The sequence below is a fragment of the Pieris rapae genome, chromosome 1 (genome assembly GCF_905147795.1).
Source record: "Pieris rapae chromosome 1, ilPieRapa1.1, whole genome shotgun sequence".
Lineage (NCBI taxonomy): Eukaryota > Metazoa > Arthropoda > Insecta > Lepidoptera > Pieridae > Pieris > Pieris rapae.
In genome coordinates, this window is record NC_059509.1 from 11,383,424 (window position 1) to 11,411,125 (window position 27,702).

Genomic DNA, 27,702 nt, shown 5'->3' on the forward strand with positions numbered 1-27,702 from the left:
TCATCTTAGTATTTAGATTAATAGTACAGCAGGCTATTATAAATTAATTTTAAATTATAAAGCGTAAATCCAATTTTGACGAGTAAGGGTAAGATTTAAAATATTGAAATATGAAAATCTTTACGAACTTCTAAATAATGTTCTGATGTTATAAAATACTGAAAATCATAGTGAAGTGGCCTGACGTATAGTCGGCCATAGTCTATCTAGTTAGTACACAAATCCTCGTTTCCATAGCAACCATGTGCTTAATGGTTGTTGTTTATTTCGATTTTCAGTCAAATTTTGATTATCATAAGGACATTCAGGTTTAGCCTTACTTTTTCATAAAACTTAATAACGAACAAATAGAGAATATAAAATGGAACATCAAGATACTCCTCAGATCATAACGCATATAGAACATAATCTTAATCACTCAATTTTTGATTGTAAGTGGATTCCTTGTTCAGCCAAATTTGTTGTAATCGGATGTCTGCCCAATGGTAGTGGAACTATAGAAATATTTGAAATAACTTCCGGTGAAGTGAATAAGATCAAAGATATAGAGCGTCCTAATTCATACAAATGTGGAACATTTGGAGCTAGTAGTGACATTGAAAGGAGACTTGCTACAGGCGATTTTAAAGGAACTTTGGAAATATGGTAGATACTTCATTAATTTTTAGAATTTCATAGCATGCTCCTTTGTTAATGTATGCCTATCATGCCATATTCCATGTCTATTTCTATTTAAATATTTTTTTAGGGACTTGGAAAAAACTTGCCAAGTTTATATTACCAAAGAACATTCAGATATTATTAATTCAATTGATGGCGTGGGTGGCAATACTATGAATTGTGGTGCACCAGAAATAGTCACTGGAAGTCGAGATGGTATATCTGTACTTGTTTTTAAACTTATGCTAATATAGTTCAATTATCTAATCTATTTTCTATTAGGGACAGTAAAAGTCTGGGATCCTCGCCAAAGGGGAAAGCCAGTTGCAAACATGCAGCCAATGAAAGGAGAAACAAAGAGAGACTGTTGGGCTGTAGCTTTTGGTAACTCCTTCAATGATGCTGAAAGAATTGTAGTAGCTGGCTATGATAATGGTGATCTTAAAATGTTTGACCTCAGAACCATGTCTTTAAGATGGGAATGCAACTTGAGGAATGGGGTTTGTATATAAATGTTTCAATTAATAATAAGAGCAATTACATTTTACAGGAAATATTACTTATATTTTAGGTTTGTTTTGTGGAATTTGATAGAAAAGACATACCTATGAATAAATTAGTTGCAAGCACACTAGAGGGCAAGTTTCATGTGTTTGATGTAAGAACTCAGAATCCTACAAAAGGATTTGCACAGGTAAAAATAAATAATTTCTATGTCTAATAATTTTTTTCCTTGACTTGTAATATGCTGAAAATAATTGTTAAATTGAGACAATTATAAGTTAATCTGAAAAGTATGTTCCTCTCAATTTATTTTTAATGCATTCTTTATAACCTAAGAAAAAGTTTTATATTGTTTTAAAATTATGATTTTAGGTACTTGATAACTCAACTAAGAGTGGTACAGTATGGGTATCACGACATTTGCCACAAAATCGTGATATCTTTGTAACATGTGCTGGAAATGGACAAGCATCTCTATGGAAATAGTAAGTTAATATGGTATATATAAGCGCTCTAGTAAAATGTAGTTCTAGTACTAAGGCTTCCAAAATAAGAAAGTATTCAAGTGAAAAAATATCTTAGATTTTGGCGAAACTCATTTATGCTTTTCCTAGTTGCATTTAGTGAAATTGACTGACCTTAAAGCGAATTTTCATTTTAGCAATATCATTTTTTATTACTAATAATTAACACATAATTTTATATAAGTAGTATTTTTTTAAATATTCAATTCAATTCATGAAATGACCACATCATAAAAAACTTTATAGTGAGTACCCAGAGCAGCGTTTCCATGTGGATGGTCAAGGGGTGGCTATAGGTGTTCCTGGCAAATTAAAGCAACTCCAACGGATGGTCATCAGTTCGCAGCCAATAAATGCACTAGACTGGAATAGGGATCATCTAGGGTTAGCTGTTGCGACAGCTTATGATCAATATGTAAGAGTTTTAGTTACCACCAAATTAAATTTGCATTAATAAATTAATTTCTCCACACTTCAAAGTAAATTTGGTGTTCTACCATTTTACTAATGTGCACATTTGTCTCTTCCTGATAATGAGTATTCACATATTATAAATAATATAGTCACAAGTTTCTTTTGGTTTAAAGATGGTTTTATGTTAAATTTAGATTTTTAGCCTATGAAATAATTAAGTTTAATTATATATATTTATTTCATTAATCTGTCACTGTGATAAGTTGAAGTTGGTGTAAAATAAACAACAAGAAAATTTTCTAACTCAAAAGAGTGTTTTATTGACTTAGCACTTATCATAAATAATATTAAGGCTAGCATTCAGTTCTTATTTACGACTAATGTTAGTGTCACCATCAATACATTGAATCATTAGTTCATCGAACTAAAACTAAAAATGCTGATCGTAGTGTTTATGAATGTTACCTTTTGCAAATATTATTCTGCATAAAAACAGCATTTTTAACCTAGTTCGTGTGTTTGACGTAACCATGTGTAGTGCTAAACAAACATCCATTACAAAACACAAGCGTAAACAAAAATCATTAAAATCTAAATGAACACTAAATTGAAGGTAGATTTTATGAATAACCTACTGCAGGAAAGGCCAAAATACTAAGCTATAATGTTATCACTTTTGCTTTAACATATTATTGTTATATTAAGAACGGAGTCTACAGTGTTGCCACATTTATAAGATGTAGTAGCAACACTGTTAAAGCTCTGATCTACTTAAAATATTGTCTCACTGTTTGCTCTAGTAATGATACCTATAATAGCAGACTTGAAACACGAAATAAAGCCCGATATACAATATACCCAACATCTGAAATCAAAACATCTAAACTAGTTTAAATTGTACAAAAACTAATTTTCAAATGTAAGCTAATCTACAACTAACTTATTTAATTTTTACAATTTCATTAACTATGTGAATATATCGCTGTTTCAACTTGGGAGATGAGATCCATACACGAAAATAAATTTGGGTCTCCCGTAAATATTCGTTCGTAATTTTAAAACCTGTGCTTGAAAAAAATTTAAAATAGTGCAAAACATAAACAAAAATCGCACATTCACTCACAATTTATTAGTGGTTTTTAAGTTTATTACCTTCAAAAATGAGTGAGAAAATATGTCACCATGGTTACGGCGCCATCTTTGTATAAACTAAGATGGCGTCTGAACTGTCAATATGTCGTTTTTATCTATGTTAATGAATTATCCATATTAAATTGTACTGGTTTTTCAGACATGTAAAGTGATAATTTCAGCTGTGTATTGAAATTTATATTCAGCTCGGTCCACTAATACGTCTTATATTAAGCCACACAAAAACATAAATTAAACTTATATTTACACATATTTATTCGCATATAGCAAAATAATCTGCAGAAATTGTTATAATTCATTTCGAGAGCGATTTACAAAGCTTATCTTACATTTAAATACACGAACACTTGAATTTATATGAAACAATTCGATATTATATGAGACTATTTATGCAGAAACTTTAATGGAGGTAATCAAAATATATTCCAAGAAATAAATCTTCAATAATCAAAAACACTGCAGGCATTTCAGATATGACTAAGACTTTAATTTACTGAAAAAGTTTTTTTGCTGAAAATCTCTAAGTCGGTGATCATGCCTTTATCTGTTCAGATTGTAGCTCTTCCATGTGGAGAACCCTTGAGTAGCATTCCACAAATTAAATTGTTTTAAGGAGCTATTTTTATTACTTGAAAGTTGTTTTTGATTACAATAATTTAAATGTCAGATGGCGTGTGGTTCAAAAGGAATAATTGACACAAGTCAATTGTCAAAGTTCAGTGTTGCACTTGATATTGGTATTTTTCAAAGTTTGGCAACAAACTTAAATGTAGCAACACAAGAAGCCTAAGTTTGACTTCCGTAAGTCAACATTGCATACGTTTTAGCCATACGAGAGTCTAACTTAAAGCTCAGAGAATCAGAAACAAGACTGTTTATAGACCCCGTACATGGAAAATATACTAACATACGGTCATAATGATAGTTCGCGCTAAAACTTAGTCTTGCCTCAGTTTCTTACTGAAAAAGTTGCCAGTCTAATTTTTACTTTTATTATTGAATCCACCGCCACTAGATCACCAAGTTTTTTTTTTATTAATCATTTGATCAACTACAATTAATTATTGCTGATGATATATTATTTCCAATAATAATCGGATGCCTTTAGTATTAATACTATTGCTTAAAACCATCGAAAAACATATTAATACAAGGCAAGTAATGTTTGTACTATATTTTTCTACGTAACCAAAAGCATCCTTTATGGGAATAAAATGAGATTCCATATGATTTGGTGAGTCATGAAAGTACCCTCATGAAACGGAGGGTAGTCATAACTAATGCATAAAAATTTCGTGTTCCTTGTCTTCGGTTACCTGATACTAGCAAACCTGTAAAGAAATATCTTATTTAAAATAGTTGTAAAACACAATACATACAATAAATTAAAACATAGACAATATTAATTTAGATTTCAATATAAATATTTCAAATCATTAAATAAAATAATAATTAGCCATCAATACTATCGCATGGTTTACGATACCATATGTAATTAGGAGACTTCATGGATTGCGAGAATTTTCGGTAGCCATGTTGTTGAAGTGTTTATTAAAGATTTCTAAACAATGTGTAAATAAAAAAAATTTTTACCATTCGTTCGGATATTCAGTCAAGATTGTCCTGAAAGATGAGTCTCACATAACCGGGTGTGCCCTGTAACGGTGCTGCGCAAAACGGACAAATCGCGTGAAATCCGTTTGTTCCGTGCGGAATATCCACTGTTGCCCAATATCTGAAATGCAATGTATTTAAGAATATAGAACAAAAAATTCTAGTAAAACGCTGGATACATTATCAGAGAAGACAAAGATAAATGGACAAAAAAGGAATGGAGTTGCTTTCTTTCATACAAGGAAATAAGGAAGACAAATAAAAAGATAGGTAGATGATATAATTACAGCAGTTGGCAATATGCGGCTACGAAAAGAGACTGAGAGGAGTGGAAGCTCTTACAAGACTATGTCCAAGGCCAAGAAGTTTTACAGCTTGGCCCTTGTGTCACTTGTGAATTAGTTATTGGTGTTTATAGTATTTCACATTTTATATACTAGTGATACATAAGTATATGTATTTCACCGCAATAAAGGTTATTATTATTTATCGAATATAAAATATTCTCGTGTCACGGTGTTTGTAATTAAACTCCTTCTAAATTGCTCGACCGATTTCCGTAAAATTTGTGTGCATGACGGTAGGACGGTTTAGGAAACTCAAACGTTTCGTACACTTACTAGTCTGACGGAACTTTAGACTTGATTAAATGTCGATATTTAATTAACTCTCTGTTTTAACTACTTTACTGCGACATATATATATAAAAGAACTCACTTGACTGTCCTTTCCGAGGCCATGTGTCCGCAGGGGTTGAACGCATAGGTGGGCGGACCGGAGTCAACGTAAAAGGCGGGTTCGATTCCCATGCAAACACGCACTACGGATCCAGCTGTTAGGCACATAGGGCAACGACGCACGCCCGTCTCGCTACCTTCCGCACCCCAAGAGTGCTCGCCTAAGAATAAGAAAAATTTTAATTTAGTTAGTGGGTGATAATTTGTCAGGAGTGGAACCCGTAAGCCATATTTTAAACACAACAAATACTTAATTAGCTACTAATACACAATGCTGAGTTTCTGATGCTGATTTAAAAAAAAATATATTTTGTAGCTAATTCCACAACAATGTTGTCATTGTAGATATTAAATAACTGACATATGTATATATAACTTATGTAATTAGTCAATGATGACAAACCTATTTATTTTAACAAATTTATACATAACATTTCAATCAAATTCCAGAAAGATGCCTCGAACTATTTTATTGCACATTATTTATTTTTAATTATTTTTTATTATTTTTATTTCCATAAATGGTTAATATGCCGGTTCCATATCTCTGAGAATTCACCTTGAACATGTCCACAATTGAGGTATACATAGGGCTGGTTCAGGTCTTGATGAGCAGTAGACAGTTTCCTCGGTATGACCAGTGTATTCAGACCCACGGGACATTGTGGCCTACCCGCATTTAGTTCATCCACAAGTGCCTCTAGATCGCGTTTTGTCTGAAATAATATATTGGAAATTAAAATTAGAAATATTCTTATAATAAATAAATTTCTATTTTTCCACTGCAATATTATTATTACTTCAGTGCATTTATATCAAAACAATAAAGAATTTACACCTAAACCTTTGTGATAAGAGGTATATCTAATAAGGAAACTATATAAAAATCCGTTCGGTATTGAGTTCCCGTTAATACAGGTAAACTCTCATTATCATGAAGACGCAGGTTCTTGATTCTACACGGGACATTGTACACTACTCCAAACTTAGGGCTACACTTGAAATTAGAAAAATCTAAATAGTGGTATATAAGCCGAAGGCCTGGAACATACTAAACGATGAAGTGATAATAAATGTTCTCACCGGTGAGTTTTTCAGTCCTTCAGCGCTTCTCCACAAAAGAGTTGCACCGCATAAGTCAATCATAGTCCCATCCCGCAGTACATTTGTTTCCTCCTGACATGGTAGTCCCTGAAGCATTTATTAATGTGATTAATAATCTGAACAATGGTATAAAAATTCTATTTGGATACTATAGCCAAAAGGCACACTGTTTGTCATAAAAAAATTATGTTTTGAAGACATTTAACAGTCAGCTACAAGTACCGTCTCAGTAATTTTATTTGTATTAATTTAATTACACATATATATATAGATTCACACACACAAGTTCAATCTTAATTGATTTATATAAGCAGACAATCCTGAGTTGATTATTGTGTTAGTTACAATATTAATTAAACATAATTTGATTAATTTGATTGAGTAAACTTGATGAAAGGTATAATTATACCATATTAATTAATGTTACTTTGCAACGAGTAATATATTTTAATAATGTTGTTAAATTATTTAAGTAAGTTAAGTAATATCTATTCCTTTTAAGATAGATTTGCTCGCCATTATGTGTGATTGTACCACCATAACAGTTTTGTACCATATACTTGCAAATAAATTATTATTATAAAAAAGCAGTGTGTGCCAAGTAGCTTCAGCGTGCGACTCTCATCCTTGTGGTCTTAACTTCGATACCCGACTGTGCACCAATGGACTTTTTGTCTATGTGAGCATTTAACATTCACTCCAACGGTAAAGAATCTTGGAATGTCGACGGTGTTGTTAGTCAGGCACAGGATGCCCAATGCCTATTGGATTGACAAATGATCATGAAACAGATACAGAAATCTGAAGCCCAGACCTCAAAATATTGCAGCGAAACTGATTTCTTATTACTTTAATTTTATATACCTTTTGCTGAGCAGATCGGCTCTCCCTAAGGGAAAAGACAGCTCCGCCGACTGAAGTTTCACGCCATGGGCCACAGGTGGCGCTACCCCCACAGAAATCACCCCTGGGGTGCATTATAAGCACGCCATTCGTCGTCAAACCATCTATTTCGTGATTCTCCGACCATTTTGTAGCTTTCTCCTGAAATTATATAACACAGAAATCTTTAAAAAAATACCTTCCAATTTTTTTTTATATTAATAGGGCCTTTTTTATATTAATATTAAACGAGCCTGCGAGGCGCCCGAAAAGGGCAGTCATCGCAGCCCATAGACACCCATTTTTAGTGGGTGCGTTGCCGGCCTTTGTAATCTGTGACCAGATTTGCATTTAAAATAAGGATTGTTTATTATTACAGGCACGAATGAAAATATTAAATAGCACATACATTAATCAAGATAAATTTATAATTGTTCACTCGATTTGTATTTAATTAAAAAGTAATTTAAACGTGATGTTTTTTATTTGTTTTTAATTAAAAAAATAAAAGTAATTTAGACGTCATGTATTTTATTTGTTTTCAATTTAGCCTTATAATATCATTGATTAAAATTAATACAGCAAGCAAAAATTAGTACAGCAAGCTTAATATCATTAAGATATATCGGTATTTTTTTGTTTGATGTGCATTTCAGACTTACCCAGCATCTTAAGGATAGTAGGTACTCTCGTAAAAACGCAGTGGAAATCAAGTTTTCGCTTTGTTTCAAATCTAAATACCACTCATGTGATTTTGATTATTGTTGTATACAGTATTATAGAAATAACTACTGCGCAAACCTAAGTAAATAGTTACAAATAGTTCTAATAAAACCAATAAAAATAACATTCATGATTTAAAAACTTTTAACCACCACCATTCTAATTAACTAATAATACTATTTGCATACATTTTGTTACTGTCTGCGTATCGGTTTTTATTTTACCTAAATTTTGTATTTTTATATAAATCTTGCTTTTTATTAGAAGAAACGCAGCAAGAAATGTTATCTTGCACTTTAATCGCACGTCATTTTACTACGAAAATTACGTTCTATTAGATGCCTAAATTTACAGATATTACATAGTTACAGACGACTTAATACGAAGACGAGACGGAGAATTACATCTGCATCCCTTTAATCTCTCTCTCTCTCTAGCCTAACTACTTCATGTGGTATCCAATAAAACTGTCCGTCATTTCCCATTAAGTTATAGTATCGTTTCAATCTACCCAAACCACGAGGGAACCAACCCCGACTACAATTGCGGTTTGCAATGATACTTCAAACCACTTCCTGTTTCGTCCCAGTTGGATATCTCAATTTCAAGGGACTTAGTCTTGTAATGGGATTAAGCGATCCTTTACCATAACATGTTTTGTATTTTAAAATCAACCTTAACCTAAAGGACTAAACGCCATTATAATTCAACGCAACAATATCGCTAGTACGGCTTCAGGGCGTATATGTTAACCGTATTTAAAGGCCGGCAACGCACTCGCGAGCACACTGGTATTGAAAGTGATGAATATAACTTAACATCACTTAAAAACACTTGTACTTGAAATGTACACTGGTCATGTAGCACTTTTAATTGTTGTTGAACATTGAATAAAATATTTTTTGAAATTGAAAAATATTGACTTAAAAACACTTAGGTTTTTATAGAACAGGGAAAAACGGGCAGCAGACTCACCTGTCCGTTTTCCTCTGTGAAAAACGATATGTATATGTTCTATAAAAACCGCCTTCGTACCTAACACTGGAAACCGAAGTAACCGAAGCTCCCCTCTGTGTTGTTACCCTCAACTCTCATATTTTTTTTTAAATAAGGCTTTAAATAAACCAAATTTCACGTTCCGTTATTATGATATCATCACTTATACATACCCCAAGGAAGATATTTCTTGACGAGTCGAAACCGGCGGCAAAAATGCGACAATTGTTCACATCTTCGCGGTCTGCTATGATGCGACACGCGAAGCGTGATATGGTGCTCTGCAATACTTTTGTATCACCTGTCTTATCGCCAGCTACTGTGTCCATGACGACAAAGTCAATCGGAGACTCTGACGACCGGCCAATCTGAAAAAAAAATCCGGTTAAAAAAAACGTATTTATCGTATCATCGGTATTCTAAATTCTATGGTAATCAATAATGGATACTCGAACACAAATTAACTGCTGTGGTCTCCGCCAGAATTACCAGCGCTTGCTTTTGGAGCTGGATGCTTTTACTCTTTAAGAGATGCATTAAAAATGAAAAGCTAGTTTAGTACAAAAGTATATTGTATCTTGAATCACGTGTATCTTTGGAAAAGTATATTAATATATATAACGTATGGACTCCAGGTTAAGTATGGAAAGAGCTTTAGATAATGAGAATCAAATATTATCCATAATATAGGAGACGCTCCCCTTAAAATGTTTTCTTAATTTCCCGACACGTGACATCCATATTCCCAGAACGGTTGTGATGAATGTGTATACAATGTCCCTTACATGAATCAATGGAAAACCAACAATATACAAAATGTTGAATTTTTAATATTAAGTTTCCATCCCAAAATGTAACAGAAATATCTTAATATATACACTGTATACTGTGACGATGTTTGTCCGCGATGGACTCCTACTTAACCGATTTTAAATTAAATTGGCACACCGTGAGCAGTCTGGTCTAACTTAAGAGATAGGATAGCTTAGATAGAAATTATTTGTCTATAATTAATTGACCGTCACAATTATCTATTAACTCCAAAAGATTCTAACAGATGTCGATACTTTTCGACTGGATTGAGTTAGTAATCAATAGATGACGGTAAACCGACAAACGTGTCATATAAACTACAATTCAATATCATGATTACCAGGTGTTATTGAGGCTAAAGTATGAATTAAATTTATTTTGTGAAACGAAGGAGAAACGAAGTTCGCGGGGGCAGCTAGTGTATTATAATTCAAAGAACAAACACGAAAACTACTCGATCGATTTCAAAAATACTTTCACCCACAATCCTAACATTTATTTAAAAAAATAAAAGTAAGTTTAATAAGTTGGTAATTCAGATAGTCAAATTATCCAGATACAAAATCAATAATCACAACAATTGGATTTCGAATCTACAGAGGCCTAACTTCATATCTTGGCTGACTCTGAGGTGCCAAAAACTAACACAGACATCGCACGCTTTTAACTCTTAGCTACACTCTCAAATACACTCATACACTCACACACTCACACATTCACACAAACTTAATATTTCTTATAGGACCTGTTTGATTAATTGTAACATTAAGGGTCTGTTTCACAATTTTCCATACATTAAAGCTAAACAAGCAAAGTAAGAAATAGCTACGGATGGACCACATAAATTATTCAGAAGATAAAAGTTCCGAATAAGAAACTTCGTGTTTCATGACGAATAGCTCTATCTGACAGTCGTGAAACGCAACAATAGTATTTATCCTATTATATATCCTAAGCCTACTTTTTTTAAATCTTTTTTAATCATGTACCGTGCAGTATCTTATACATATCATTAACTATATGACGTACATGAATTTCTCAAAACCTATTTGTCATGAAAAAAGGTTTTATTATTATTATCAAGTAAAATAGTGATACGCAAGTTATGAATGTATAGTGAAAGGCAAAATTACACATGACAAAATTAGTATTTTATTATCACCCATATGAGACTTGACATTGACATTCCTCGACTTGCGAACTGTCAATTGTCAGTCGAGGTTTCTAACTCAATTAAATTCAAATAATTTTAACACATTTCGTTATGCACCGATGAACATTTCTATCAAATATTCAAGATGCAATATTCAAGGTCGTCCACAAATAATTTGATAAAGTAAGCAATTGGCTCAGATGGCCGACGAGTGTGAAGGTTACATTGCGTCACATGTTTCCGGTGAGCGAATGCACCGCTCTAATAGTTTCCCGGGGAAACGAGCCTTTAACACCTACACTGTAAGGGATATTAAAGTTCCGTCCGTCCGAAACTCCATCTCAATTACCGAAGCCTATGAGATACTTTTAAGTGTTCTAATGTAGGCAAGTTAATATAAATATGAAAATTTCTAAAGTATTGTTTCCCAACGATTTTTGTGCTGAGACCCACCATTTCCTCCTATTTCACATGCATTAGTTATATATAAAAATTTAATTGTTCACATAAGAAATTTAAATCATATATTTACTGAATTTGGAAATTGTTAACGAAATAATAAGTAAGTTTTCAAAACAATGAAAAACTAAATCCTAAATAATTTTAATAAAGATTTTTGATGTTTGAAAGATATTTTATATTGCGTTTAGCTTAGGTAATTTGGTCTTCAGTCTCAAGTCTCCGCGTTGTGTTATATCCAGCTGATTTCGATAGCCCCTTAACAAACAAATTGCACCTGTGGGGCCCACGTCTAGAGTAAGATCTTACAGTTTTGCAGAAAAATTTTCCCTCGCAGTTGAGCCAACAGGCATTTTGGGCCCAACTCACTTAACCAGGTGAGTTTCTAGCCAGTATGTATAATAAATCGACAGAGGTAAATCAGTAATGACAACAAGATAAAAATAACTGACTGCACTCTGTAGATTCAAAGAGCATTAATTAACAGACGCGAAAATAATTTCATAACCCATTTCATTTTTTTCTTTGCAATTCTCAAAGAAAAGTGCTTGCATTAAATATGGAATAATTACACGAATTCGCATTTCTTTAGGCAGACATTACCAACTGTTTTGCAAAAAGTCGAAAGCTTATGCAAACAACTTTTCTGGACGAAGCTTTCGTTCGCTTGAAGAAGTTGTTTATATTCCATTCGAACCATTTTTCTCGGATGTTTTTTATTGCCAAGTTTCGACGTTATGTGTCCAAGGTCGAAAGTGTATATAACCCTTATAATAACAAAAGCAATGGTTGTGGCGAGCGTGGAGTTTACCAGAGAGTTTAATATTTACACTGTCCATCGCGAATTTATTTAATTAATTACGTAACTCCATGTTTTGAGTGCTTTTCAGCGAGAGACTGTAGCATGATTAATTAGATTCGACTGAAATATTACGCCTTGATATTGGTATTTGCAATATTCCGTTGAATGCGAAAACATTCCTAATAATATTTTAATTAATTGCAAATCAAAGACAACTCTTATTTTTTTACGCCACAGATATTTCAGACATAGAAAGACGAGGTAGTGTCTTGATATTAAAGCCAATAAAAAGCAACCAAACAAAAGAAAAATCATTTTGATTTATGATGATGTATGTTTGTAACAAACCAAAAGGAGAAAGAGATCATTCTAGTAATACCATTCATTCTTAACTTCGTTTGAGTGAAGTGGTCGTTACAATTCTAATTAATATATCTACTACCCAAGTGAGTACTTAAGAGCCAACGAAATAAATGGAAAAGATAGAATTATTACCAAAACTTACATAATTGCCTGGAAGAAATCGCTTGTTAGCGATAAGGCCGCCCGTTGCCTAATATCACATGTAACCTACTTACTTTATGTTTTTTTTATAAGTATAAATATGTATGTTATAGCAACGGAGTATAAATAAAGAAATACATTAAATATTTTTAAAATCCAAAGAAAATTGATTAAGTAGTAAATTTCGTAACACCATATTATCTACCAGGAGATTACCTTCAAGAGTACAAGACATGGTCACCACCAAGCGTAACGGATCGTTAAGGTCTCTTGTCTATTCCGTTTTTTTATTACGTACAATAAAACATAAACATGTATAATATATGAATAAAGAATTAACATTTGAGACCTTACAATTAAGCAGGCATTTGATTATTGCGATAACAAAAGCAAAATAAATAGTTTAATCTCAAAAAGCGAACACATTTCCTAGGCTAATTTCCGGAGCTGATTACAGGATTCTGTTATCACTTTGTTAGGTTATTTTGCTTTAATCTTTATTGTAATCCTTTAGTATTAGATCTTTGTAAACGTATTAATTACAAGCATTATGTTTGTGCCGTCCGCACCTATTATCGTGTCCACACGTTGGTGTTAATTTGTATAACTTGTTAATTTCCTTTCTAAAATGTGGCTTTCTTGGTGCAACCATAAATTAATCATTAAACCCAAATCAAGTTTAAAGGTTTTCCAATTCCATGTCACTACACATTTTTATTAAATATACTGCACAGATTTTCATCAGCATGATTCATGAGGTGGATTTACCCATGCGGTCTCGGATCGGACCGAGTCATTACTAAAACTAAAAAAAGTGTATCACTAATTCCGATTTTTCAGACAGTATAATTTCATCATGGAAATCATTCTTATATGTAGAAAAATTATCAATAAATATGACATCTGTCTGATGTGCAGATGTGGCTAAAATATATTAAAAATAATAATACTCATTATTATCAATGTCACACACGCTCATATTTAACCTTCAAGAACAAAAAACAATGCACAGATTATACTTGTGATCCTAAAATAGAAGACGGATTAGATTATCGCGCCTTTTATAAGTTCGCTACCAGACAGGCAGTGATGTATAAAGTTATCTAGGGTCAGTTACAGGCACCCGTGGCTTCTGTACTGAGAGTACGATCAACACGGTTGCGCAATGGAATTTACTAGTTAAGGAATGGAAAGAAGCATGTAACACTGAGACATCGAAAAAGAGCAGAAGAGATAAGAACAACGACAAAAGTAGAGGACATTATAAAGAAAATAAGGTAATTGAAATGGCGCTGGACCGAGCACATGATTAGAGATAGCAGGTTGAAATGGACAAAAATAATTACAGAATGGCAACCGCGCGATGGGAAGTGGAAAAGAGGAAGACAGATCAAGAGATGGGCAGACGATATAAAGAGAATAGGAGGCATAAATTCGACAAGACAAGCTAACATCAGAAAAAAATGAAAGCAGCTGGAAGAGGCCTATGTGCCACAGGACACGACGATTACCCAAAACGGATCATGTGATGTATTACTTAATTTTTATTCATGTATTATTGGGTTTCAGCAATAAAGGCTTAATAATAATAATAATAAAACTAGTTAGGTGACTTACGAGCGATATGAGCGGAATCAAACTTTTTTGTAATCTAAAAAGAAGTCAATTTCAGTCAGTGTTACTTTCTTGTCATTTTGTTGTATAGGCCCTTTAATTATTTGTATAGAAAAGCAAAATTAAAACTGGATTAACAGGAGATACCTGCGGTCAGCGACGCGCAGCACCGCGTTCCAAGTGGCCAGTTAAAATTTGCTGTCGGAGTATGATATACGGGGTCCGACAGGTAATTCGTTGGTAATTTTAATTAAGCCATACTAGTCGTAGCCGCGACTTTGAATGTTAACTTTTAAAACTCATGTGAAACTAAAATCCTTATATACTTATAATTTGTTAGCATACTACTGTTCTAATATAATTTATGTGATGTCGTATTTTCGTGTATAATTATACATATACGTTGTTTTATAAGTTATACATAAATTAGTAGTTTAATAATATTGCAAATAGTACTTAAGGTACAGGTTTTAGACTGACCATTATGCCATTATGGTTCTTTGTAATTCATTCAAGAAAAAAAACAAAATGAGGAAAAAATCGTCTACCACCATCGCAGTTAACTCCATTAAACGGTTTACATTATATATAGTGTCGAAGAAGCCTTTACAATATCAGTCGAGGCGACCTTCGACGCATTGAAAAAAGTTTAAGAGCATTTGATTTACTTTGGGTAGTTTAATAGCGACAAAGATACATTTTTGTTCGACGCATATCAACTGGGCTTAAACTTGTGGGCCTTAAATTTCTGTATGTAACAGAGTTTTTTACGCCGCCTTTTTCTCTCGACCTACACCCTTTGTCTTCTTTGTCGATGAGTAGGGATGCCTACAGGTTCAAATTTAATGACGTAGAATAAGTGATATCTGTGGAATAAGTGATATCTGTCAATCTTATGTTCCATAATAAATTCCGGATTAAGATTTTTATGGAACATAAGATAGACAGCGACGGCGGTTAAAATTTTAACGATATACGGCCATCATGCTGGAACGCCACCTACCATCTCCGGTTCGAGTGTCGTCAAAATCGATAATTATCATCCTTCTTGGACTGACACCGATTTAGCGCGAACAGGGTCTAATAACGTTTTCCTTTCTATGTTTTCCTTCGTTCTAGCAAGTGTTAAATGCGCACATAAACAGCATCGTAACGGTAAGACGTAATACTTGCAAGCTCCCAAACAAATTCCAAACTTCGAACCGTTCTTTGTATCACCCCATAGAAATGGGACCGTTTTATAAATGACAACTCAATCCGGACTACGACTTGTTTTATACGACATTAGTAAATACAGTCGAAACCGATTATAACGACATCGTTTACAACGACCGATCGGTTATTACAGCCAGATTGTAAAGTCCCGTCTGAATCTAGTAAACTATTCAGCAAACATACCGCCTATAACAAAATCGGATACAGTGACATATCGCTTACAACGACAAAACTTTACTATTACTAACTTTATCCATATTTATCGACTATAACGACCAACCGCTTCTTGTCCCAGCAAAACAAAACAATACGGACGATTTTAAATCTTACTAACAAGCATTGAAGGAATAACTACGCACTTTCTCCCACCCTATCCGCAGCTCTTCCCGGCAATTTATGTATCTATGTGTATTGCTCATAACGACTATTGGATATAACGTCGGCAACTGTACGGTCCCTTCAATGTCGCTATATTAGGTTTTGACTGTATGTATAAGTATGTATATATATTATTTAACATAACCCACACAAGAACGTCTCAAGGTCAATAGAAAAATCGTAATTATTTTTATATGCGCCAAGATTCGCGTGTGAATGTTGCGTGACGACGTATATGCCTATTTAATGTCTGGATAAACCGAGATCTGACACGAGAACACAACGATTCAGTTCGATCATTTAGCATTTTGATTTAATGTCCCATAACCCTTTGTCCTTTGCCTGATGGGGCAGAGGGCGTCTACAATGAGTCACCATCGCGTCCTCTCTTGGCCACCTCCGCAACTGTACGACCAGGTTTGCTTGTTACCACGCTTCCGTTCCCCATGCGGGTTTCAATCAAGCGTCTGCTTGGAGATGTGGTTCTAATCTGAGTGTATGGTCTATCCATTTCCACTTACGTTGCTTTTGCCGGGTTTTCAAATTCAAATTCATTTATTCATATAGGTAACACAATGTACACTTATGAACGTCAAAAAATAAATATATATGTAATTCTAATTTGCAATTGACTCTTTGTTCTCAAATCAAAGGCGTAGAACGGAAGAGAAGGACTGGCAATAGACTCTCCGCCACTCTTTTTAATCGTCAAGTTTTTCTTTTACACAACGTTTGTAAGGAGTTGCAACCATTACACCATGTTCCATCTTGAGTAATAAAGAATGATATAATAAATTTAAAAAAAAGATTTGTCCTCTATCAGCAGGAGGCATGGTGAAATAGGAGCACGCACTTACATTCTCGTGGGAACAAATACAATAGTCGAAATAACTAATATCAGTTTATCGGCAGCGCTCCCAAGTTGCTCCGTTAGAGATATTTTATTATTAGTATTTTGCGTTTATTTTAATATTTACTATGATTTTTATAGAACAGAATGACCATTTACGAGTCTTATGAACAGCTGTTTGCGTACACTGCAATTCCAATTGCCATCGGCGCCTTATTGAACCTACATCGAAATTGAGTATTATCGTAAGATGTCTTAGTTATCGTAATCGGCTCTTTTACCAATAATTATAATTGTTTAGTAACCTTGCCGCTACGGCTTACAAGTGTGCTACTATATGATTCTAGAATCACCCATCTATTTCATGTATTTTTACTAGCACGGTATTCATTTACCTACTATTATAAAGTACGTTCAACGCTATTTTTATTTCGCCATAACATGAAATTTAATAACTTCCTGTTCTACTTTTCAACTTGATTGAATTGTTTAAATTAATAACAAAACCCATTGTCTATTACAGTGCGACTTCTACTTTGATAATAATGATAAAATAAAAATTTATTTCATTGTATATTAAATATATGTTTTTTAAAATGAAACGTTAACCGTTTAACATATAAATATTGAATTCTTTCCTCTAATCCCATACTTATTTATTTCATACAGCTAAGTTTACACAAATATATTTCAAGAAATCAGTTGTCGTATTAAAATCACACAACCCAATTTCCAGGTAAACATTAAGGTTATTCAAAAACATGAGGCTGTTTTGTTCGATCTGAATTTAAAATTTACAGCGGAAACGACTTGTCAAATTTAGATAAACAAACCTTCTTTCCATTCAATTCTATTCACACGCTTTTTACGTCTCTGTAGAGAAAATCTATTTATCCTTACCTAGAAAAATCATCTTAAATTTAACTGAGTTTAATGCACTTTGCATTATTGTCTCTCTAAATCTCAAGAGGCGTTGCTAATTGTTGAATATAATTTTTCAAGTGTAAACGTCAGAACAAGACTGGTAGAATATTTTTTTTAATAAGATTTCTTGTGTCCGAAGCTCGTGCTGTATTGGCGAGTAACTCAGCTGGATAAAGGTTTTTGATTTGGATAAAGGCCGTCACAAGTGGGGGTAGAATATAACTAAAATTTCATTCAATGAATAATTTCCGGACCAATTCGACTTAGGATCCGTCAAGAAAAGAGCGTACCAATTCTAAAAAGGCTGTCAACGCACGCGCTAGCCCTCTGGCATTGAGAGTGTCCATGGGCGGCGGTATCACTTAACATCAGGTGAGCCTCCCTTCCTTCCTTTAAACGCCTTAGTTGCTGTGCTTTATATTCAAAGGCAAACGAACGTTATTACAATAGACTATCTGTCTTTGGTCCTATGGTCGATTTGGACAGTAGTTCTAGAGACATTCCATGGTCATCGTTAAAGCGCTTGACATGTCCATGCCAACCCAAATGGCTTGGGCTAGAATACCAACCGAGCGTTGCTAGGATTGTTAAGAGCCACGTTTTCTGGTTCATAAGCACGAATTGATTGATAGCTTGATTCTGTCTGATATTAACCTTTTAATTTGCGTGAGCAAAACGAATGTTTAACGGCGTGATAACCAAAACAAACCGCCGTGCGTGAAGATAAAAGAATCCGTTTCAAAAGCAATCCATTTCGGAAATTACATACATATATACTTTCCCGAATACTTCTTTAGGCGCATGAGGGCTATATTTGATACGGAACGTCACGAACATGTGCAGCGTTTTTGTCGAAGAAAAGGGATAGAGCGATTAAGACAGATTGAGAAACAGTAAGATCTCTTTCTTACTAGTAGAGAAAAATACACCCTATTCATGGAAATTCTAGAATCACCCATCTATTTGTTTAATTTTGTCGTATAACGTCTAGTGTAGTAAACGCAGATTTTAACAAGTATACAGTGTGAATCTCTCCCTTTTCTCCCACATTTTTTTAACTATTATTTTACATTGATACTTGATAGAGCCCTAATAGCATTGTGGCAGTAATAATCGCATATAGTATGTGAAGATGTTGTAAATACAATTTCCATAATCCCATTACAAACATGCAATATTAACTTCTGAATTAACTTTAAATTTATTAAGTTTAAAACTGTTTTTGAAAATAGATACCACAAATATTTTTTCTTAATACGTATACTGTAATAATAACAGTATTAATATCCACTTTTGTTCATTCGCTTTGGCTGTGAACAAAGCCATGTTTATCTAGTCCAAACAATAGAAACATAAGTAAATCACATTGAATTTTTCACTAACCAAACGAAGTTAGCGGTTCGCCTACTTTTTTGCGGAAGACCCGTTACAATAAATCGATTCCACGTGATGAAAATCATTCTTACTAATTCTCTGAAGCAGTAGGTACTAATAGTATGAATAATAAATCGGAACAAGTAAGAAATATATGATTTAAATTTAAGATATTAAAACGTTATTTCTAAAATCTTTTACGAATAATTCAGTAGGTAAGAGCAGTGTTGGCCTACTGGCTTTAGCGTGCAACTCTCATGAGGTAGGTTCGATCCCCGATTTCACCAATGTACTTTTTATGTGCGCATTTAACAGTCGCTCGAAAGATAAAGGCAAATCGTGCGTAAACCTAGCCGTAAACCCAAAAAGTCGACGGCGTGCGTCAGGCACAGGCTAATGCTACAAGGTGTCAGCAGAACAAGAGAGGGTGCGCTTTAGGAGGAATCCTATAGGTAGAAGACGGGGAGGAAATAAGAGAAGATATGCCCATCTCCTACCTCCTATGTAGTGTATACTGCACAGAAGGTTTTTGAGTGTAACATGCCGTTGAGGTCCCGGTAGAATGAGACACCGACCCCGGAGGCTCTGTAACGCGGCTTTGTAGGAACTTCTCGAGGTGGTTTTAGTGGGTATTGTTTAATGGTGTGGGTCGAGTCCCACATACCCCTGCAACTTTTTAGGATGCGCAAATTTCCACCCCGAGTTAAAAAAAACAAAGGAGGCTAATCGCCCAATTGTCTATTAAATTGACAAAATCCCGAATACAGCAACCTAATAAGGTTTTAAGTTTGAAGCACTTGTATCTTATATACCTGCGCCTCCAAATATCCGAAAGTTATCAATAGCTTTTAAGTATTCACGAGAAAAGAAATGGCGCCAGACATCACTCAAACCGACAAAAGCAACAAACAGATGCACATACACATATTCCACGAAACGTATACTTTCTACCTGATACAAACTTGTCATTTCGCCAAAACTCCATCAAACAAACGAAACGAAAAAATTATTAGCATCTCGAAAATTCCTGACTTTATATATCTATTGTGTCCAGTTAGCATAGATACTTGGTGCGGGTGCACTGCTATTCTAATGATAATAAATCTGAGGTCAATGTACATTGGAAAATCTCTGTAAACTAGGCGTTAATTAAACTGTTTGCATTCGGAATTACATCGTATATAGAGGTGATTTAATTGCTTCAAATACAATTGTAGACAAACGCTAATCTAGCTATAAATCGGCGACTTAAAACGCACAGAGAATTTTATTTCCTTATTTATGTCTACATCCATTCGACAATTACAAATGTGGTAATATTATGGTCATATCACATATGTGAGAGGGAAAAGACATAACTCAAACTCAAAATATCTTTATTCATATAGGTAAACATGTACACTTATGAACGTCAAAAAAAGAAAATTTAATTTACATTTACAACCAGTTCGCAAGTCAAGGGCGTAGAGCGGGTAAGAAGAACTGGCAAGAAACTTTCCGCCTCTTTTTTCAATCGCCAAGTTTTTAATACGAATTGTTTGAACTGGAGCAAATCAGTCCCAAGAACTAAGAATAGACACTTTGCTTAAAAAGGATTGCTTGTGCACATTTCAATTATACCCTCAGGGACAATATTAAACCCAGGCCTACGACCGACCAGAGTATTCTTCAGTCTACTACCTGCAAGCGTCCTTTTTACATTATCACAAGTGCCATAGAAACTTAAATATCACCATGTAACAGTATTACCAAGTCGGTAAGCTCACAAAGGACAGTGAACCAATCACAAAGTTATTTAACATCTGCCGGACCGGAAATCGAACCCAACACCCAGTAAGCTGTGCTCAAATCAAACTTTCAATCAAGATATAGTTTTTTTATTTTTAATTTAAATTTCCCAAGTATATTATAAAAACCACCAAATATGTTTTGATAAGTGATTTCTTATTAATATGTATTTCCTTTTTTTTTTTCATTAATAAACCTTGCCAACGCTCGGCACACTAATACATTGGTAAAAACAAACACAAAATACAATTTTTAATGTGACAAGCACTTAAAGGCAAACATGACATACAATTAGAGCTCATACAAATATCAATCGAAACAATTATTAAACAAAACAAACATTACAAAAGAGAAACAATTACAAAAAACTAAACAAAAATCGATTTTAAATTATGAGGGGAGCAACTATGCATATTCAGACCTAGCTCGTTTATCAGAATGCTTAATCTGGACATCGGTGAGCTTTAACCAAAACACGTCCTACGAAAAGGAGGGACAAATGGAATAATGGTATGCCTAGGATATGGGAGGGTACAGAGCAACGTTTCCGACATCGAAGTAATGAACCTGTCAGTTTGTCCCGAGGATCGCACAATGTATTGCCTATTCAATAACCATTTCCAAATCCTCACTTTAGTAATCCATCCTTTAGAATGCCCCATCTCACACGTGACATAAATATGAGGGTAGAAAGCCATAGTTCTACCCTCAATGCTGACAACGTCAATATGCCGAGAATGTATAAAATACAATGAAAAGCTGGGAAATTGAAAGGGCTGGCGTAACAGACGTGAAACGAGTCATATAAACGAGATCCAAATTGGGTCAACTCCAGTGTTAAATTAAAACAATATTCTCTAGAATAAGAATTTTTACTGAAATCGTGATTTGAGTTGCAAATTGTCTTTTTCTATTAAGCATTTTTAAAGCTTTAATATAGAAAAACAAATGGAATTACGACTTATTTAATTATGAATTCGATCAAAACTTTATTACCTTTTCTTCAGCTAGTTTTGTAGTTCTTCATCATAAGGTAATTACAGATATATTAGTGAAAGTACTAGGTATGTGTGTATTATATATTTATCTTTTACTTTCACATAGGAACATAAAACTAAACAATACTATCTTATCTACGAGTACTATGTCAGCTAACATGGGCGACAGGAAACAAATTAATATTACAAAACACTGGGACGTGATTAGCCTTCTGGGTACTAGGGCGTAATAAATATAGGAATACATTTTTACATTGCTTCAACTGAATTATAAGCATACATTAGCATATAATCTAAGATTCCGTTTTGAAATCCCATAAACTTCCAGGCTTAAACACATTTTTTAATTTAAACTTAAATTATGATTTAATTTTTAAATTAAACGATTCACGTTATTTTTTATTACTTGTATTTCTACAATGTCAAAGTGGTTGCCTGGAAGAAATCGCTCGAAAGCGATAAGGCCGCCAGTTGCCCTCCTTTTAATTTAATTATGTTCAATTTTTTTATATTTATATTGTAATGTATATATTTATATTGTAATGTAACGTTAAGTATTAATAAATAAATAAATAAATGTCTGAAGGTTATTTGTCGATATACAATGGAGTTATTTCAAATATGATTAAGGTAGAAAAAATATATATGTATTTTAAAAAAATCAATTGTTATATTATGTTGATGTAGTATTTACGTTGTTTCATCGCATAATTCATGTAAAACTAGGGTATACATTAATGTAGTATCATCGTAATACTGTCTGTCTGAAATCCTGTCCATTTCTAATTATCTGCGGACGGGAATCCCAGAACGTCCGGTCATTTCGACGAAAGAGCTGAGTTAAATTCGTTGACGCTTAGTCATAACTTAATACTTTGTTATATCATGGTACTATTATTTAACAAAAAAAGAGCGGCGGAGAGTTTATTGCCAGTTCTTCTCTCCCGTTCTACGCCCTTGATTTGAGAACTGGCAGTAAATGAAACATTAGAAGAATTCAATATATATTTTTTTACGTTCATATGTGTACATTGTGTTAACTACATGGATAAATGATTATTGATCTGACTTTGACATCGACGACTTTCACTCCTAAGCTGGAAGAATATTCATTCGCAATTAAATGATGTTATTCATCATTTAATTGCGTTAAATAATTATCGTTGACCTAATCAATAAGAAAATCAAAGACAACATGAACCATAGTGTTTACGTAATACATGAACGGTCCCATAGTGAATGTATTTTTTGTGAATAAATAAATAATCAAGGTTTTCATAAAGAATATAAGCGAAAGGATGTTTTAAAAAGTTTCGCGTAATTTTATCGTCACCTTGCCTTGAATGGAGGTCTATCCTGATTCTCGCCATTGTTTCACAAACAAAGACTGTATAATATCACATAATATAGAGGTTGACGTAATTCAAGGATTTTTAAAATACAGCATTAAAAACCGCAGTTTAAAAGGGAAGACGAGGCCTATTCTTTGAATTCTCTTTGTGTATTTTTTATATGAATCATTTACACAAATTTATTTTTTCTTTGAATATTTTTACACAGACACCATACCCAGACCAATAAAGTCATTATAATATTCCAAATAATATTGATCAACCTGGTGCTTAAATTGTGATCTTCAGGGATCAAACTTAGGACTACTGGATTGCATATATTATGTGTATTAAATCACGAAGGCCCGATACTTCCATATGCACGATGCGTGCTGTGTTGAATCACAATCAAAAAGGAAATTTTCACAGAAACACGAATTTTCACAGAACGACGAAGCCTTTATAAAATCGAATAATCCATCTCTACTACAAAACCCAGTTAAAACAAAAAGCATCTAATAACACATAGACAAAACCTATATCAGTTAGGAAGCTGTATGTACGAATCGTCATTTTAAATGCACACAGTGCTCCCGTATGATAGCAGGCTGTTCCTATGAACATGTTAAATTATTCATTTATTACACAAATACATACAATAAAAATAAATACACATAATATACACAATATCGCTACTGTGAATTCACTCTGCGACCAAATCTGTCGATAGTGTTGGAGTCTGGAGACAGCATTCAGTAGGCGAAACGTCCTGGATAAAATATATAGGGATGTTGTCATTGGTCAGACCGTAATGACTGACTTCGCCAGACGCAATATGCAGGCAGACTATATCTATAATCAATTAAATAGACTGCTTAACATTTATCCGGTCACCGTCTACAATCTAAAAATAAGATTAAAGGACACACCTGACGCACTGTTGGAGAGGCTTCTGACACCTATTTGTAGTTAAACATTTCACTCACTCACTCACTCACTCACATGCACCGGACACTTACTCATTCTCTAACATGCACCCACACCTCAGTCATGCACTCCTCAAACAACAATCAACTATAAAGTTTGTTATAGAAGAGCTGGGAACCCGGTTACGTGTGTGTTTACTTAAAAGGCTACCCAAACCTTACACGTTATACAGAATTAAACACATTTTTTATACCCGATTAATTTAATTACAGAGAGGTACAGAGTCTCAATTATAGAGGTATATATCAAAAGTCTGATAATATAAATCTTATATAACCAGGTTCCAAAAGTCAAAACAGAGGTAATTTAATGAAAAAGAACCGGGATTTCAATGCAACTCTCAATAGAGGTTTCTCATTTAAAATCATTCGTTCAATGTCATGATTATAATTGTGCAAGATTGTTACCATAGAAGGTAACTCATATAAAGTATTATTACATTGGACGGCTTTGACACCCCAAAGGGTATATTTTGGTTCAAGTCACCGCCTCTATGGTATAATGCAAAGTAATTCGCGTGCAAAAAGCAGCATAAAATATTCATAGCACGTATGACCTCGTTCTATAGAATCATTTGAAATGCGTTCATTATAAGAATTGCGGTAAAAATGCACCTAATATCATATGTATTTTATAACAGATTAAATATAAATTAAGATATACGCAAGAATAGAATTTACCCAATATTGCCACGAGATGAATTAAGCGACTAGAATTTTCTCTAAATTTTAATTTAATCATTGATGCCATGCAGGTCACCTACACGTTGGACTGATCAGATTAAGTCTGCCGTAGGAGAATCACTGAATCAGTGCAGCAGGATGACCTCCAATAGGCAACGATGGCGGAACGTCGTGAAGCGCATCACATCTGCGCCTTCTACCACGTAGCGATCACGATCACGAATTAATATTAAATATATAGAAATTTTAAGTTGTCAAGAAGAAGAAGAAATTTTTTAGCCTAAAAGAGAAGAGAATCATCTTTTAAGATGGAATGAACATCATATTTGAAAGCCGTACTGTAGTAATGCAGGTTAACCATACTAGGCATGGGAAATGGGTACTGCTGGTTGTTACCAATTACTCGTACACACACACACACACACACACACACACACACACACCTATGTTGTAAAGACATATTCAGTTGAACACAGACCTAATTCACAAGAACTGCATTGCCCATTTGATAAAGTTTAGGTTTCTTTTGAACTACTACCCAACTAGAAACAGTTTTTATCGGATTTTTTTTTCTTTACCTGTTATTTATGTTTCCTCCGTTTAAGCCTTTCCTGAACTTCCACAAATGTTTCAAGATTCATTATCACCCAAATCGATCCAGCCATTCTAGAGATTTAGTGAACTATACGAAATGCAATTCATTTTTTATTACAGTAATTAATTTATGAATTTATAGTAGTACTATAAAAGTTAGTCGACATCACAGGAGACCGAAGAGCTGGCCTCCTTGGACATTGGACAAAGTATTAGTCAAGCTATTCAAAGGGGAAACGCTGCCAACATCTTCGGAACCTGGCCTAAAGGTTCCCGTTTTGAATAATATATTTAAAGATTAGTTCTTATTTTTGGTTATATTAATTTATGTTTTCATTTTAATTACATTATTATGACTTTTGAATGTAACTCTTAATTTACGCAATATAATCCACATCAAAACAGGTCAAATTATTTATCGGAAAATACTTGAAAAATTAATAACAATTCTTATCAGTATAAAGAATTAAGAACTAAATACGCAGTCAATTAGACCTAAACGAACCCCTTATCAGTCGAGCTATTGAGTATTGTAAATTGAGTTAAGAGAGAGGTCAACTGCATATTATGAGTTATGATCTGTATTACATGCCTTTGTAGGGATTCTTATACTTGAAGAAATATCTGACGTCAACTGTATTATACCAGTTAAACACTCCACAGACACAGAGCGATTAGTTCCTCATTGGAGTTACGATTTAAGAGTCATGGTTATTACCAGTTCTCGTCCGTTGAAAGATAGGAATTTACAGGAATAAATTATATTAAAAAATTTTCAACAAAGAAGTGTTATTCACAATTTTTCCATATGCCTCGTGAACACGGATTATTATTTTATATATTCATACATATAAATTTAATAACTTACAAAACTTCACACGCTTCGTTAATAGATAATCACAATCAAATATTCCATCCTTTATACAACATATACTTAGTACTTTAAAATTCTAATAATTATACAATGTTTATACATATAATACTGCTCGTGTTGGGATGGTGGTGGTCTAAATAGGATGTAAGTTGACGAACCGGCAAAAATCAAACACAAAAATCGATGACTTGTGTCAGACAGGCCGATTCTTTGTCTATAAAATCAAAATAATGAAAAGAAAGTAATTGAATTATTATTAACATTGAAATCTTTTTACAAATCACTCTAACGTTTATCAGTAATTCAATTACACATATCTTAACTAATCACATAACATTTTAACCTAATCAAACTTCGAGGATCAAAATAAGAGGGAGCAGTTATAATAATTTCGTCTAGACAGAGTACCGAGGTCCGATGAACTGTCGCGTCTAGTATTAATTCTCTTACTAAACGTTCATGAATGTAATTTCTGCTTTAAAATATATAGCAGACACATGCATAAATATAATTGGTTGATGTCGAATAAAACCTCCAACAATGGTACATGGTAAATTTTGATCTACCCATTTATTTAGAAATCAGCACTAATTGACGAATTGGATATCTGCACCCTTAGAGTCTGTTTCACAATGTATGAATAAAATACCAAATTCAACACATAAATTATTCGGAAGATAAAAGTTCCGAAGAAATTTCGCGCTACCTGACAGTAGTGAAACGCAATACTAGTGTTTATCCTACCAATAAATAATAAATGTAATTAGCCATAACTGATACTGGACGTGCAACACTTCCAATACACTATTTCAAAAATAGTAGCAGTGAAATGTAATTTTTTGTTTGTTGAAAAAAAATACTGTGAGATATATAAAGTCCCTGGACACGATAGTACAGTAAAATATTAAAAATATAAAATAAATATTTTTTTTTATAAATTCTAATACGGTGTGAAGTTTGAAGGACTTAATTGAAACACTAAATCAAATGGAATGAATAAAGCGTGTTTTATTATTTATCGGTATCATTTTCACTAATGGACAATCAAAAT

General features: G+C 33.5%; 2 protein-coding genes across 2 annotated transcripts in view; one reads left to right on the plus strand and one right to left on the minus strand.

Annotated features, from left to right (window-relative positions):
* Nucleotides 1–7: 7 nt before the first annotated feature.
* LOC110993053 (dynein axonemal assembly factor 10) lies at nt 8–2,278 on the plus strand. The gene is made up of 7 exons (XM_045634703.1): nt 8–88; nt 279–645; nt 749–876; nt 943–1,160; nt 1,232–1,354; nt 1,537–1,649; nt 1,935–2,278. Exons 2-7 carry the CDS (start codon nt 362–364, stop codon nt 2,140–2,142), a joined length of 1,074 nt encoding a protein of 357 aa, XP_045490659.1. The 5' UTR covers nt 8–88; nt 279–361; the 3' UTR covers nt 2,143–2,278.
* A 116-nt stretch (nt 2,279–2,394) lies between these two features.
* Nucleotides 2,395–27,702, minus strand: part of LOC110993052 (protein pellino) — a 56,404-nt gene continuing 31,096 nt past the window's right edge. The window contains exons 4-10 of the mRNA XM_022259129.2: nt 9,484–9,678; nt 7,574–7,753; nt 6,689–6,796; nt 6,165–6,321; nt 5,586–5,766; nt 4,848–4,989; nt 2,395–4,585 (exon numbers count right to left, since the gene is read on the minus strand). Coding sequence (XP_022114821.1) covers nt 4,863–4,989; nt 5,586–5,766; nt 6,165–6,321; nt 6,689–6,796; nt 7,574–7,753; nt 9,484–9,678 — 948 coding nt within the window. The 3' untranslated portion in view covers nt 2,395–4,585; nt 4,848–4,862. The remainder of the gene's footprint in view (nt 4,586–4,847; nt 4,990–5,585; nt 5,767–6,164; nt 6,322–6,688; nt 6,797–7,573; nt 7,754–9,483; nt 9,679–27,702) is intronic.

What these genes read in the sequence shown, in the direction of transcription:
- LOC110993053 (XM_045634703.1), top strand. Translation starts at nt 362, where the DNA reads ATGGAACATCAAGATACTCCTCAGATCATAACGCATATAGAACATAAT. An exon ending in AATGCAACTTGAGGAATGGG is followed by an intron (nt 1,161 to 1,231) that starts GTTTGTATATAA and finishes CTTATATTTTAG; the next exon opens with GTTTGTTTTGTGGAATTTGA. An exon ending in CAAGCATCTCTATGGAAATA is followed by an intron (nt 1,650 to 1,934) that starts GTAAGTTAATAT and finishes AAAACTTTATAG; the next exon opens with TGAGTACCCAGAGCAGCGTT.